A 12,205-nucleotide genomic window follows, 5' to 3' on the forward strand; every position below is an offset into this window, starting at 1 on the left:
AAGCACATAAATCCTAAGTGTTCAGCTCCACGAATTCCCACAAAATAAACACACAATGTAACCAGTCCCCAGGCCAAGAAATAGAACAGAGCCAGCCCCTAGACCACATGTCCCCAGCTAGTCACTGTCCACCAGATTCCTGACCTCTTATGCCAGACATCATCTCGGCCTGTTTTTGAGCTATAAATATAAGTGAAATCCCACTGTGGTGTTCTCTTTTGATCTGGCTTTTTTCTTTCATTATTTTCTGAGATGTTTCGAAGTTGTTGCATGGATTTAATCATGTATGTATACATATATGTATACATATATACCATATATATTATGTATTATATATAATCTATCTCTCACACAGGGCAGATACTTAAGTAATTGTCCTCCAGCAAACATACCAAGATTCGCTTATCCTTTTGCTCTGGGCTTTCAGTTATTTCGTGCCGGCTGTTATAAAGAGAAACATGGTATCGCTGACCCCCGGAGCCGCCCTCCGAGTCTGGCTCTGCCTGCTTGCTGTTTCTCACCCGAGGAAACGCAGGCTCAGAGAGGCCGGGCGCACTGGCCCTCCTCGGGCACGCTCCCAGCGGGCGGGCCGGGACTCTCCCAGAGTTGCTGACACCGCCCTCTCCCCGCAGGCCGAGGAGGTGGGCGCGCCCGGCTTCTCCCGGCAGCCCCGAGCCGACCGCTGCCCGCCGCCCCCGCGGACAATGCCCCCCGGCGCCTGCCAGGCCGTGCGCTGCCAGGCTGACTCGGAGTGCCCGCGGCACCGGCGCTGCTGCTACAACGGATGTGCCTACGCCTGCCTAGAGGCCGTGCCGCCCCCGCCAGGTAGGTCCTGGGCCCGAGGGAGGGGCCTGAGGGAGAAGAACAGGTAAACAGAGCTGTCCCGGGTTGGAGAGAGCCTGACTCTGGGGAGAGGAAAAAGGAACTGGGCTTTAAGCTGGGCCACCGGGGTGGGTCCCTGGCGCCTCCACTGCGCACCTGTGAACTGGGATGGGCGCTCCTTGAGCAGGTGTGACGCTGCTGTGCACCTGCTGTGTGTCCCACTGCCCTTGGGGACCTGCGTTGTGGGAGACGCCCTTGCGGAGAAAATGCCACTTCCTATGAAAATGGGGTGGCGTGAGGGACCCCAGATGCCTCCAGGGAGCCACAGTCCAGCAGACACCCATTCCCGGGAAAATGCCCGCTGATAGGAGGATGGGGGTGCAGTGGAATTTCTCATTTAAAAGATCCAAATTTGAGGTTTTTCCTTAAAATATCAGCTGCCACCAGCTGGAACCTCAGGTGCCCCTGGATGAGGAGGTGTCCTCTAGCTTCCCACTCACCCCACCAGGCCTGCCACACTTCTCATGCCTGGGCCTGGGGTATTTGAGGTGGAGACCCCGGGTGCTTAGCAATCCAGATGGGGTATGCCCCAGAGAGGAGCGGGTGCTTGGCTTCAGATCCACTGGCCAGCTGTGACTTTCTTAAGTATCCTCTCCTGTGAAACGGGTGGATTACCTGAGGTCAGGAGTTCAAGACCAGTCTGGGCAACATGGTGAAACCCCGTCTCCACTAAAAATACAAAAATTAGCTGGGCATGGTGTCAGGGGCCTATAATTCCAGCTACTTGGGAGACTGAGGCAGGAGAATCACTTGAACCCAGGAGCGGAGGTTGCAGTGAGCCGAGGTTGTGCCATTGCACTCCAAGACGACAGAGTGAGACTCTGTCTCAAAAAAAAAAAAAAAAGGAAAAAGAAAAGAAAAAAGAAAAAGGGAAGGAAAGGGAAAGGGAAGGGACAACGTGCAGCTCACGGTGGAGCTGCCACTCGGAAGTGCTCAGCGCTGCGCGGGGCTGGGAGCAGATAATGAGATGTGTGTTGAATCAGGACACCAACCTCTTGGGGAGAAACAATGTTCAGGGATTCGTCATTGGCAGGACGGAGTTTCAGATCCTTTTTGGAAAGAAGGTTTGGGAAAGGAAGGAGGTGACCCTATGGGGGACAGTAAGTGGGGGGCAGGGTGGACAAGTAGCTATTTCCTGCAGAAAATGTGCCCTTGGGTGGGGAGAATGTGCCCCTAAGTGGGTAGGATTTGGGGCAAGGAAGTTTTCTCCACCCTCAGCTCTGCTCAGGGTGATAACAACAGCTGTTTGGACTGTACCTTCGGTGAGAGGCTGTGGGTTCCCATGGGCCTTAATTAGGGAAGTCGGCTCAAGAAGGTAGCCCAGCCCCTCCTCCCAAGGCTGAGAGGAGAGTTGGAGATGGCAAGAATGACCTCACTTTGTTTCCTTTGGGGTGAGGTCACAGCGATGACACGGGACTCAGCACACTTAATCATGCTCATAATTACAGTCTTATAATGCTCATCAAAACAGACAGGGACTGTTTCAGTACTCCCTCTGGGCGGGACCTGGCCACTGCTCCAGGCCAGGCAGCCTCCTACTCAGCCTTCATAAGAAAAACTAAATGTTGCGCCTTATGGTGGACAAGCACATAAAGGCACTCCTCTCTGGGTGGGTGCCCCTTCCTCTGGAATGTGACCTGGCATAGGGATTCTAACCTTGCTTCCTGCCTAGACCAGGTGCTTTTGAGCAGCGCACAGGTGACACAACTGTACATGGCATTCCCAACAGCCTTTTCATGCATCATCTCAATTCATGCTCACACAGCTTGATGAGATGACTGTTATCAGCCCTATGCCACAAGTGAAGCTCAGAGAAGCTGAATCATTTGCCCAAAGTCACACAGCAGGCAGAACTGCAGTTTCTATCCAGTTGTTTGTAGAGAAGTGTTCATTGCCTTAGGCCGTGAGTGTGGGAATGTGGGACCCCTGCCCTGGCACCTGGGCCCACATGTGGGGTCCTTCATTACCAGGAACATCCTCCCCCAGGCACCCCATGGCTCACCTCCTTGCCTCCTTTAGACCTATTTCCAAAGGCCGCTTCTCAGGAAAGATTTCCCTCTCTAAATGACAGCCCCTCCTTGGCCATTTTTTAACCCTCCGTCGCTGTTTAATTGTTCTCTGTAGCATAATCTGGAAGACTGTGTTTTACTGGTTTGTTCATTGACCGTTTTCTCCCCGCTGGAAGGTCAGCCCCACAGGGCAGGGAGTTTGTCTGTTTCATTCACTGCTGTAACCCCAGCGTCTAAAATGGTCTCCGGGCACATAATACTCAATAAATATTGACTCATTCATTCATTCACTGGCCAGCAGGAAAAGCAGTCATACCACTAGTTAGTAATAACAACAACGCTATCTAACGCCAGATTTCACAATCTTGGCATATTGACATTTGGGGTTGGATGATTCTGCTTGCTGGGCAGGGGAGGGGGGCACTGTCCTGTACACTGTAGCACGGGCAGCGGCTTCCCTGGCCCCTCCCCGCTAGATGCCAGGCAACCAAAACTGTCTCTAGTCTTTCCTAAATGCCTCCTGGGGAACAACATTGCTCTGCATTGAGAACCACTGGTCTCACGTAAGATGACGCGGAACACAGCAGGCCCTATTCCAGGCACCTTACTACGTCATTGCCATCTGGATGTGGGTCCGTCCAAAGCAGACCCAGAGACAAGGACTTGGGCCCAGGTCATTTATTTGGGAGGTGATCCCAGGTAGTTCCAGTGAGGGCATGAAGAGCTGAGACCCCGGGGCCACCAGGCCTTTAAGGGTCTTCAACTAGAGCGATGGGGAGCCTGGACCAAGTTTCGCTATAAACATTTGCTTATTTCCCTGCTGCTCAGAAGCCTTTGATCAAGGTGAAAGAGAATACAAACAGCACCTATTACTGCATTTCTTACGTGAAAATGTTTCCTAACACATGGTCCGATGTGGTCGGGGGAAGGAGGGAAGAACCGAAAGGTTGGGCATAGAGGCCGCAGAACCATCATGTCATTCGCGTTTCGGAGGTCACAGACTGCTGGCTCCTTTCTCCGCTGTTCCAACTTCCACTGTCATAATCAGCGAGTGCTCCTTTACAGAAAAAGCTAACGAGCATTTTTACCAGTACCCATCAATGGACTTTAAAAGATGCTAGATAATCATTTTTCTCTTCTCTTTATCAAGATAAATACTAGTAATTTTATTTTTGTCTTATTTTGGAGTCAAACGAATGCAGAGGTCACAAGCAAATGTGATCCCAGAACCGTTTTGATCTCCAACATGCTTAAAGTTTTCTGCCCAGGCATGGTGGCTCACACCTGTAATCCCAGCACTTTGGGAGGCCAAAGCAGGAGGATCGTGCGAGGCCAGGAGTTCGGGACCAGCCTGGGCAACATAGAGAGACGCCTATCTCTACAGAATAATAATAATAATAATCATTAATAAAAAAGTTTTAAAATTACTTGTCAACACTTAAAAACCAGAAGATTTCTATTTTAAAAAATACAGACTTGGCCGGATGTGGTGGCTCACGCCTGTAATCCCAGCACTTTGGGAGGCTGAGGTGGGTGGATCACCTGAGGTCAGGAGTTTTGGACCACCCTGGCCAACATGGCAAAACCCCGTCTCTACTAAAATTACAAAAATTAGCTGGGCATGGTGGTGCACGCCTGTAATCCCAGTTACTTGGGAGACTGAGACAGGAGAATCACTTGAACCTGGGAGGCAGAGGTTGCAATGAGCCGAGATTGCACAACTGCACTCCAGTCTGGGCGACAACAGTGAAACTTTGTCTCAAAAAAAAAAAAAAAAAAAATACAGACTTACAGTCTGGGCGCAGTGGCTCACTCCTGTTATCCCAGCACTTTGGGAGGCTGAAGGGGGTGGAACTCTTGAGGCCAGGAGTTCGAGACCAGCCTGGGCAACATGGTGAAACTCCATCTCTGCTAAAAATACAAAAATTAGCCAGGCGTGGTGGCATATGCCTATAATCCCAGCTACTCGGGAAACTGAGACAGGAGAACTGCTTGAACCTGGGAGGCAGAGGTTGCAATAAGCTGAGATCGTGCCACTACCCTCCAGCCTGGGTGACAGAGCGAGACTCTGTCTCAAAATAAATAAATAAATAAATAATAAGTAAATAAATAAATAGAATAAGAACTTACAGTAAGAAAAAAAAAAGAAAATAGTCTGGGAGCATTGGAAATGACTGGTCAGGGCTAACCAGCAGCTGATTCATCCAGGCAGGAGGCACTCCCTGCTTTGCCGTGGCCCTGCCTGATCTGCTTTCCTGTTGAATGTCATCTACCTGTCCCCTAGAGGCATTTGACTTTTTGACCCCTGCCTTTTGAAGGCCTTCCCATAAACTGTGTGGATGACTCTTTCTGTTAAAAATGTATTGGTTATACCTGGGTAACGGGATCACCTGTGCACCAAACTTCACCCATACACCAAACTTCAGCGACATGCAATTTATCTGTGCAACAAACCTGCATGTGTATCCCCGAACCTCAAAGTTAAAAAAATAAAGTGTTAGTTAGAGAACAGGCTATGCTGCTGCAACAAAAAGACCCATAAATACAGAGACCCAGCCTGTGAGGCATTTGCTTCTCTCAGCTGTTAGTGTGGAGGTCGACACTGCAGCAGGCAGGTAGCTTTGCTCGCAGAGCCATCTAGGGACCTGGCTTCCTTCCTTCTTGCCACTCTGCAGTCTGAGTGATGTCCTTGTCCACATGGTCAGAATGGCTCCCAGCCTGCAGGAAGGAAAAGAGGGAGGGAGGGGAGCAGGGAGCCCCCAATCGGAGGGCAAGACAGGAAGTTGCATGGTCACTGCTGCTCACATCCTTGTGGCCAGAACCCTGTCACATGGCCACACATAGCTGCAAGGGAGGCAGGGAAGGCTAGTCCCCAGCTTGGAGGCCCAGTGCCCAGCCCACAGTGAAAGGTTCTATCACTAAAAGCAAGGGGTGAAGGTGTGCCAGGAACCATAGTTATGTCTCCCATGGGGAGACTGTGCTATCATGAAATGGGGGCACCCCCACCTGCCAAGCCTGGGCATTTCTCAGCTGCCTGAGGAGGGCCTTGATCTGACCCTGTATTGTGTTAGTCTTAGACTGGCTGGTGCAGCCGAAACCTCGATGGCTTGGTGGCAATGGCTGGCTCCTGGATGGCCCTGAGGAGGTGTTGCAAGGTACCTGCCGGGTAAAGCCCAGACCCTACATCCGAGCCTCGATCCCTCCTACTCAGCTGCTTCCAGAAAGCTGGCAGCACGAGGCTGGCTGTCCCCTATGCACGGGCCCTTCAGCTAAACACTTAGCCATCTTTGATCCTCCCCACCCCAGTGCGGACGGGTTGATGGCTGGGGGCTCGGCCAGAATCAAAGCCCAGGACAGAATAAGGGCTTCGACTCCCCCCAAGAGAGAGGCCTCCTCCTGGATGGTGAATTGAAGGGGAGGGCATTTAGGGTTGGTTTTCAAATTCCTAGAATTATAGGGGGTTCACAGCTGTCTAATGATGAGGCCTCCCTGGGGGTGGGGGAGGTACCAGGAGGCAGAGGGCAGTTTCTGGAAGGAAGAGCATACACGTCGGGAGCCTGGAGGCCTAGGAGGTGAGAGCGGGCACCCTTGCACACCTGTGGCTGTGCTTCTGACTCCACACCCATCTGTGTGTTGTGTGACTGTGTCCAGCTAGACACAGAGTGTGCAGCTGTATGTGCAACTGTGTGGCTGTCCTTGTGGTTATGGCTGAATATTTGTGTGTGTGTGTGTGTGTGTGCGCACGCTTGCAAAAGTGTGTGACTGTATTATGAGTGTGTACCTGTGCGGGTGAACGTGTGTGTACGTGGGTGTGGATATGTGTGTACAGGATTTCTGTGTGGCGATGAACATGTATATATATCTGTGTGTATTTGTGTGTCCGACGTGTGTGTGTGTGCCCGTGCAACTGTAGGGGTGAGTGTGTGTTTCAGGGTGTATGGGTGAACATGTCTATATGATACTGCTGAGCCTGTGAGAGTATGTTTGGGATCAGGTGAGCTTGGACTGCCTGTGTGTGTGTGTGTGTGTTTGTGGGTGTGCGCATGCGCCACATGCCGCTGAGTGAGACCCAGGGCCTAGCCTGGAACCTGCGGTACAGAGGCGAGGCCGTCTCTCTGGGCGAGCTGCGTTCCCTGCACCCGTCCAGGGGGTCTGCCCTCTAGACCCCAGCGTGTGTCCCTCCCACAGCAGAGGCCTGCAGCACCACAGAGGATGGGGCCGAACCGCTGCTCTGTCCCTCGGGCTATGAGTGCCACATCCTGAGCCCAGGTGACGTGGCCGAAGGCATCCCCAACCGTGGGCAGTGCGTCAAGCAGCGCCGACAAGCAGGTGAGTGTGGCACCCCCGCCCTGATCCTGGCCCCTGCCGCTGGCCCCTGCCCCTGTCCCCTTCTCCCTGTAAGCGCCTCTCGCCCCCACGGACGACCTGCCCCAGGAAGCAGCCCCGGCTCCTGAGCCTGACCGAGAGCTTCTTACATCTTCCCGCTGCCTGGCTCCTTCTTTCATGGCCCCTACCCTTTCCCTGCCACACCAGCATGTGACAGAAGCTCTTGAACCAGCAGAGTGGCTGCAAACCCCAGCTCTGTACCTCCCAGCTGGGCGACACTGGGGTTAATTTCTTCCTATCGCTGAGCCTCAGTTTTCTCATCTGTAAAATGGGGCTACTTCATGCTTTTGGGGGACGTAACTGAAATCATAAGTGCAGAGCTGTCGGAGCAGCCCTAAGGAATAGTAGGTGGTCAGTAAACAGTGGATATTTTACATCCACATATGTGTAGATGGGCCCCGACTTACGATGGTCAACTTATGATTGTTAGACTTTACGCTGTTGCAGAAGCAACATGCATTCAGTAGAAACTGTACTTCAAGTTCCCATCGAACCATTCTGTTTTTCACTTTCAGTATGGTAATCAATCAATTACACGAGTCATTCAATATTTTATTATAAAATGGGCTTTGTGTTAGATGACTTTGCCCAACTCTAGGCTAATGTAAGTGTTCTGAGCACATTTAAGGTAGGCTCGGCTAAGCTATGGTGTTCGGTAAGTTAACTGTGTTCAATGCATTTTGACTTAAGATATTTTCAGCTTGCAGGGGGCTTATCAGTACATAACTCCATTGTAAGTCAAGAAGCATCTGTGTCTATTTTAAAGGGGCATCTGTATCTGTTTTCAAACTGCATAGAATTAGAACTGTCTGAGAATCCTTAACTTCCCAGAACTACTGCCAGGACTGTTCAGTTTGACTTAATTTGTGTTTGTCTTTGGACACAAAGGCAATAAATAGATGAGTGAATGGTGTCGCTTTCATTGGCATAATTTTCCTAAGAAAAGAAAGAACAATGGCACAGCGATTCCTGGTGGTATCTAAAACCATCTCGAACCCCACGCAAGGCAATCAACTTGAAAGACTCCAGTGTGCTTTATGGCATGGAGTTTGGATGAACTGTGTGGCGAGCCAGGAATCTGGGACGTCAGGGTGGCCGGGTTCACCTTGTCAAAATCAAGGTCAATCAGACTGAGACCACACCCAGGGGCCCCTGTCTCTACTTCTGCATCTCATATCCCTAATAGCTAAGGACAGGACCCTCAGACAAGATTGGTGGTAATTACAGTGATTCTGTTTGCCAAAAGCATACTGGGGGGTGCATGATCTGCCAAAACCTCTTTTTTTTTTTCTGATTTGAGAATGTATTTCTCTGAAGTGTTTCAAGAAAGGCATAGACATAAAATCAGTCATGCATTTAATGTCATTATCATTGCAGATAAAGTGATGAGAATCCTGAACTTTGAAGAAATTATCTACAGAAGGCTTTGAAATAAAGAGATGCCTTTTTGGTTTCCTCTACATCCCACTTGCTATTTGCAGGACTTTGTTTGGGGTTATAGGGTGACTTCTCCAGCCAGATAGCCTGGGCTCCCACAGCTACTCAGCCCCTTACTGCTGTGGGCAGCAAATAACATAACCTTTTCAGGCCTCATTTGCCTTATCTGTAAAATGGGTTCATAATACTTGCGGTACTTCACGGGGCTCTTTGAGGAGTGAGTTAATCCATGTAGAGTGTCCATCACTTCCCAAGCACAGAACACAACCTTCACTGTTTCATCACTGCTTGTCTATATGCACTTGATCCTGCCGTGGGTGGGTGGGGTGTGTGGTTCTTTGGATGTGAAATCCCAAGGACCTGCCAGCCTGTCTGAGGCTGCTGGAGTGTGGAAGGGGTAGCCTTTTCCAAAAGAGAGCTGTGGGGTGATTTACGAGCTCGTTGGACTATGCCACCATTTTAATAATGACAGCATAATAGGAATGCCTTGGGCACTTGTCTTTTTCATCCCCTGATCTTTTCATTGAGCCCTGTGATGTCTAAGACCAAGGTCAAACCAATTCAAAAAATTCCCATTTCAAGACGGAGCTAACTAAGCAAAGAGAGCCAGTTGTTCATTGAGGACCACGCCAATGATGCCTACTGTTAACACGCACCTTTGGAGGGCTCTCTTTAAATTAAACTTTGCTGCAAGCCTACAAAAGGAGAAGTAGAACCAGGAGGCAGTGCTGCATAGGTTTCAGAGTGCAGGCTGAGAACCACAGACAGAAATCCAAAGCCTGTAACTTTCTTCCTCCATGGCCTTGAGCAGGTCACCCAACCTTTCTTAGCCTCAGTTCCTTCATCCGTAAAACAGAGATGGCGATGGTAACCATAGTGACAACTTCCTGGGGTAGCTGTGGGGCTTGAGTGAGAGAAAACACCTGTGAAGTGTTAGAATAGCACCTGGCCCACAGTAGGTCCTCAGCGAATGTGTGCCACCGTCATCCTTGTCTTAGGAAAGGGAGGGTATGAGTTCAGGAATTTACCCAAAAGATGCAGAGCTGGAATTCCAAGCCTGTCCACCAGCCTCAGAGCCTGTGTGTGTGTCTGTGTGTGTGTGTGTGTGTGTGTGTGCGTGTGTGAGCTTCCCCTCGCAAAGGAATGATTTGAGCCTTCCAAATGAAAATGTAAGTGGAATTCCCCCTAGCCTTGTCCTCAGGGGGCTGACACTTAGCAATAATTACTGGTGATTTATTGGTAATTATATATACGTTTGAAAACATTTTGAATTCCAGCAACTTCCCTTGGAGCAAAAATCTCAGTGGAAGAGTGGCCCCCTTGTCCCAGCCTTACCAAGGAAGAAGCTTTTTATTTAAGGTTTTAAAAACTGCATATTTGAAATAATTTCAGACTTACAAAAATGTTGCAAAAGTAGTACCTTGAACCCGCCACCCAGATTCACCAGTGGTTAAAAAACTACCGTTACATTTTCTTTTATGCTCTCTCCCCACTTAAAAATCTACGTGTGTATTTTTCTGGACCATTTGAGAGTAAGTGACAGACTCTGTGCCCACACCTAAGATGCCATCCTCCCCTAAGAGAGGCTTCTAGTGGGTACCCATAGTCCTTCAAGTTTGACCATCTGGCAGCTGGAACCAGGCATTTGAGGGGTGCATGTTTTATGCAAGAGGAAAATGAACATTGACATGTATACTAAATCTGGTTTTTCAGAGAGTGGGGTCAGGGAAAAATCGGTGTATTTTTCTGAGTAGGTTTGAGGTCACAAAGAAGCTGAGCTGTGGGAGCTGGCCCTTCCTTGTCCTGCCCAAGACACTGCTTCAGAAGAATGAAGTGGGGCTCGTCTAGCCTTGAGTGGGAGGAAATTTGAGAAAAGTGATGAGTAATCACTTTTGGTAACAAATTATAAGTGATTATATTTGGCCTGAGGAGGGGGTCCAGGGTCCCCATTTACCTCTGTCTCCTTGTGGTGTTATGGGCCAGAATTCATCCCCAGGTAAAGGGGGAGCAGGAAAGTTTCCGGGAGCTCCCCCAGCCTGCAAAAACCCTAGCCATTTGCTTTGGAAAATAGTTATTGCTGCAGTTTTTGATCAGCAGATGCTCACCCACCGAACGGTTCCGTGGAGCATTAGCACCTTGACCAATCAATGTCCCTGCTGGTACCAAACACCCTGATGACTTTTAGTATGGCCACAAAACAAAAGAAAAAGAAAATGTCTGGCTACCGTGCATATGTGCTTGATTGACCTTATAGCAGAGAAGGCAGCGCTGATCACCAGGATGGAGAAGTAAGCTAAATTTGGGAGAGACTGCCACATTCAAACATCCACCTGTCCTGGTCACATTCCTGTCGAATGCTTTCTTGCTACCATGGGGTGGGGGCTGAGGAAGGGGTAGAGGCCAGCGATATACAACAGCGGGAGTTATGGAGTGGGGACTCACGGCTAGTCATGGGACATGTATGAAATTGTCAGCAGTTGACCACTTTTTACGCACAATGATAGCATTTTCACATGGCTCCTCCTAATACTGCATAGATACGTTTTAAATGAAATTGTTTCTTTTAATTCTCACAATAACTTTAAGAGGTACTAATTTTATGCCTATTTTTAAGTGAGGAAACTGAGGCTCAGAGGATGAGTGAGGATTCATACTCAAGTTACTTTGTCATTTGCAGTAATGACATCAGAGTGTCTCTTGGACAGACTCAAAAGAGTGCCATCTCTTCCCCCGTGAACATATTTTGTAATGATATTTACTCAGCAGGGTGTTGAAATTTGGCTTCCAGTTCATCTGTTAAGACAGTGGTTTTGGCTGGGCCCGGCAGCTCACGCCTATAATCCCAGCACTTTGGGAGGCTGAGGCGGGTGGATCACCTGAGGTCCGCAGTTCAAGACTAGCCTGGCCAACATGGCAAAACCCTATCTCTACTAAAAATACAAAATTGGCTGGGCATGGTGGCACGGGCCTGTAATCCCAGCTACTCGGGAGGCTGAAGCAGGAGAATCGCTTGAACCTGGGAGGCAGAAGTTGCAGTGAGCTGAGATCATGCCACTGCACTCCAGCCTGGGCAACAGAGTGAGACTTCGTCTAAAAGAAAAAAACAAAAAACAAAGACAGTAGTTCTGAAACTTTTTGCTCTCAAGACTGCTTTACCCTCAAAGATGTTAAAGAGATCTCACAGGGCTTTCCTTTATGGGTTGATGACTCTGGATATTATCATATTAGAAACTAGAGCTGAGACATTAAAAATGCTCATGTAGCCTCTGATTCCACTGTACACTAGTGAGATGGTGACAGTGAAAAACACCAGTAATTCCTCAGTATTATTATGAAAACAGTTTTGGCCTTCTAAACTCCTAAAAGAAGCTTTTTTCTCTCACTTATTTTCCAGATGGTCGAATCCTACGACACAAACTTTACAAAGAATATCCAGGTAAAAGAAGAAACTGTTCTTTTTTGCAGAGGGCACAAAAAAAAAAAAAAAAAAA

At 49.2% G+C, this 12,205-nt stretch overlaps 1 protein-coding gene across 3 annotated transcripts in view; it reads left to right on the forward strand.

Annotated features, from left to right (window-relative positions):
- Positions 1–12,205, forward strand: part of WFDC1 (WAP four-disulfide core domain 1) — a 31,399-nt gene that overhangs the window by 15,163 nt on the left and 4,031 nt on the right. For all 3 annotated transcript variants that reach the window (XM_011942196.1, XM_011942198.1, XM_011942195.1), the window contains exons 2-5: positions 633–825; positions 5,963–6,046; positions 7,080–7,220; positions 12,109–12,150. In XM_011942196.1, coding sequence (XP_011797586.1) covers positions 633–825; positions 5,963–6,046; positions 7,080–7,220; positions 12,109–12,150 — 460 coding nt within the window. The remainder of the gene's footprint in view (positions 1–632; positions 826–5,962; positions 6,047–7,079; positions 7,221–12,108; positions 12,151–12,205) is intronic.

This window comes from Colobus angolensis, unplaced genomic scaffold (assembly GCF_000951035.1).
Source record: "Colobus angolensis palliatus isolate OR3802 unplaced genomic scaffold, Cang.pa_1.0 Scaffold207, whole genome shotgun sequence".
Taxonomy (NCBI): domain Eukaryota; kingdom Metazoa; phylum Chordata; class Mammalia; order Primates; family Cercopithecidae; genus Colobus; species Colobus angolensis.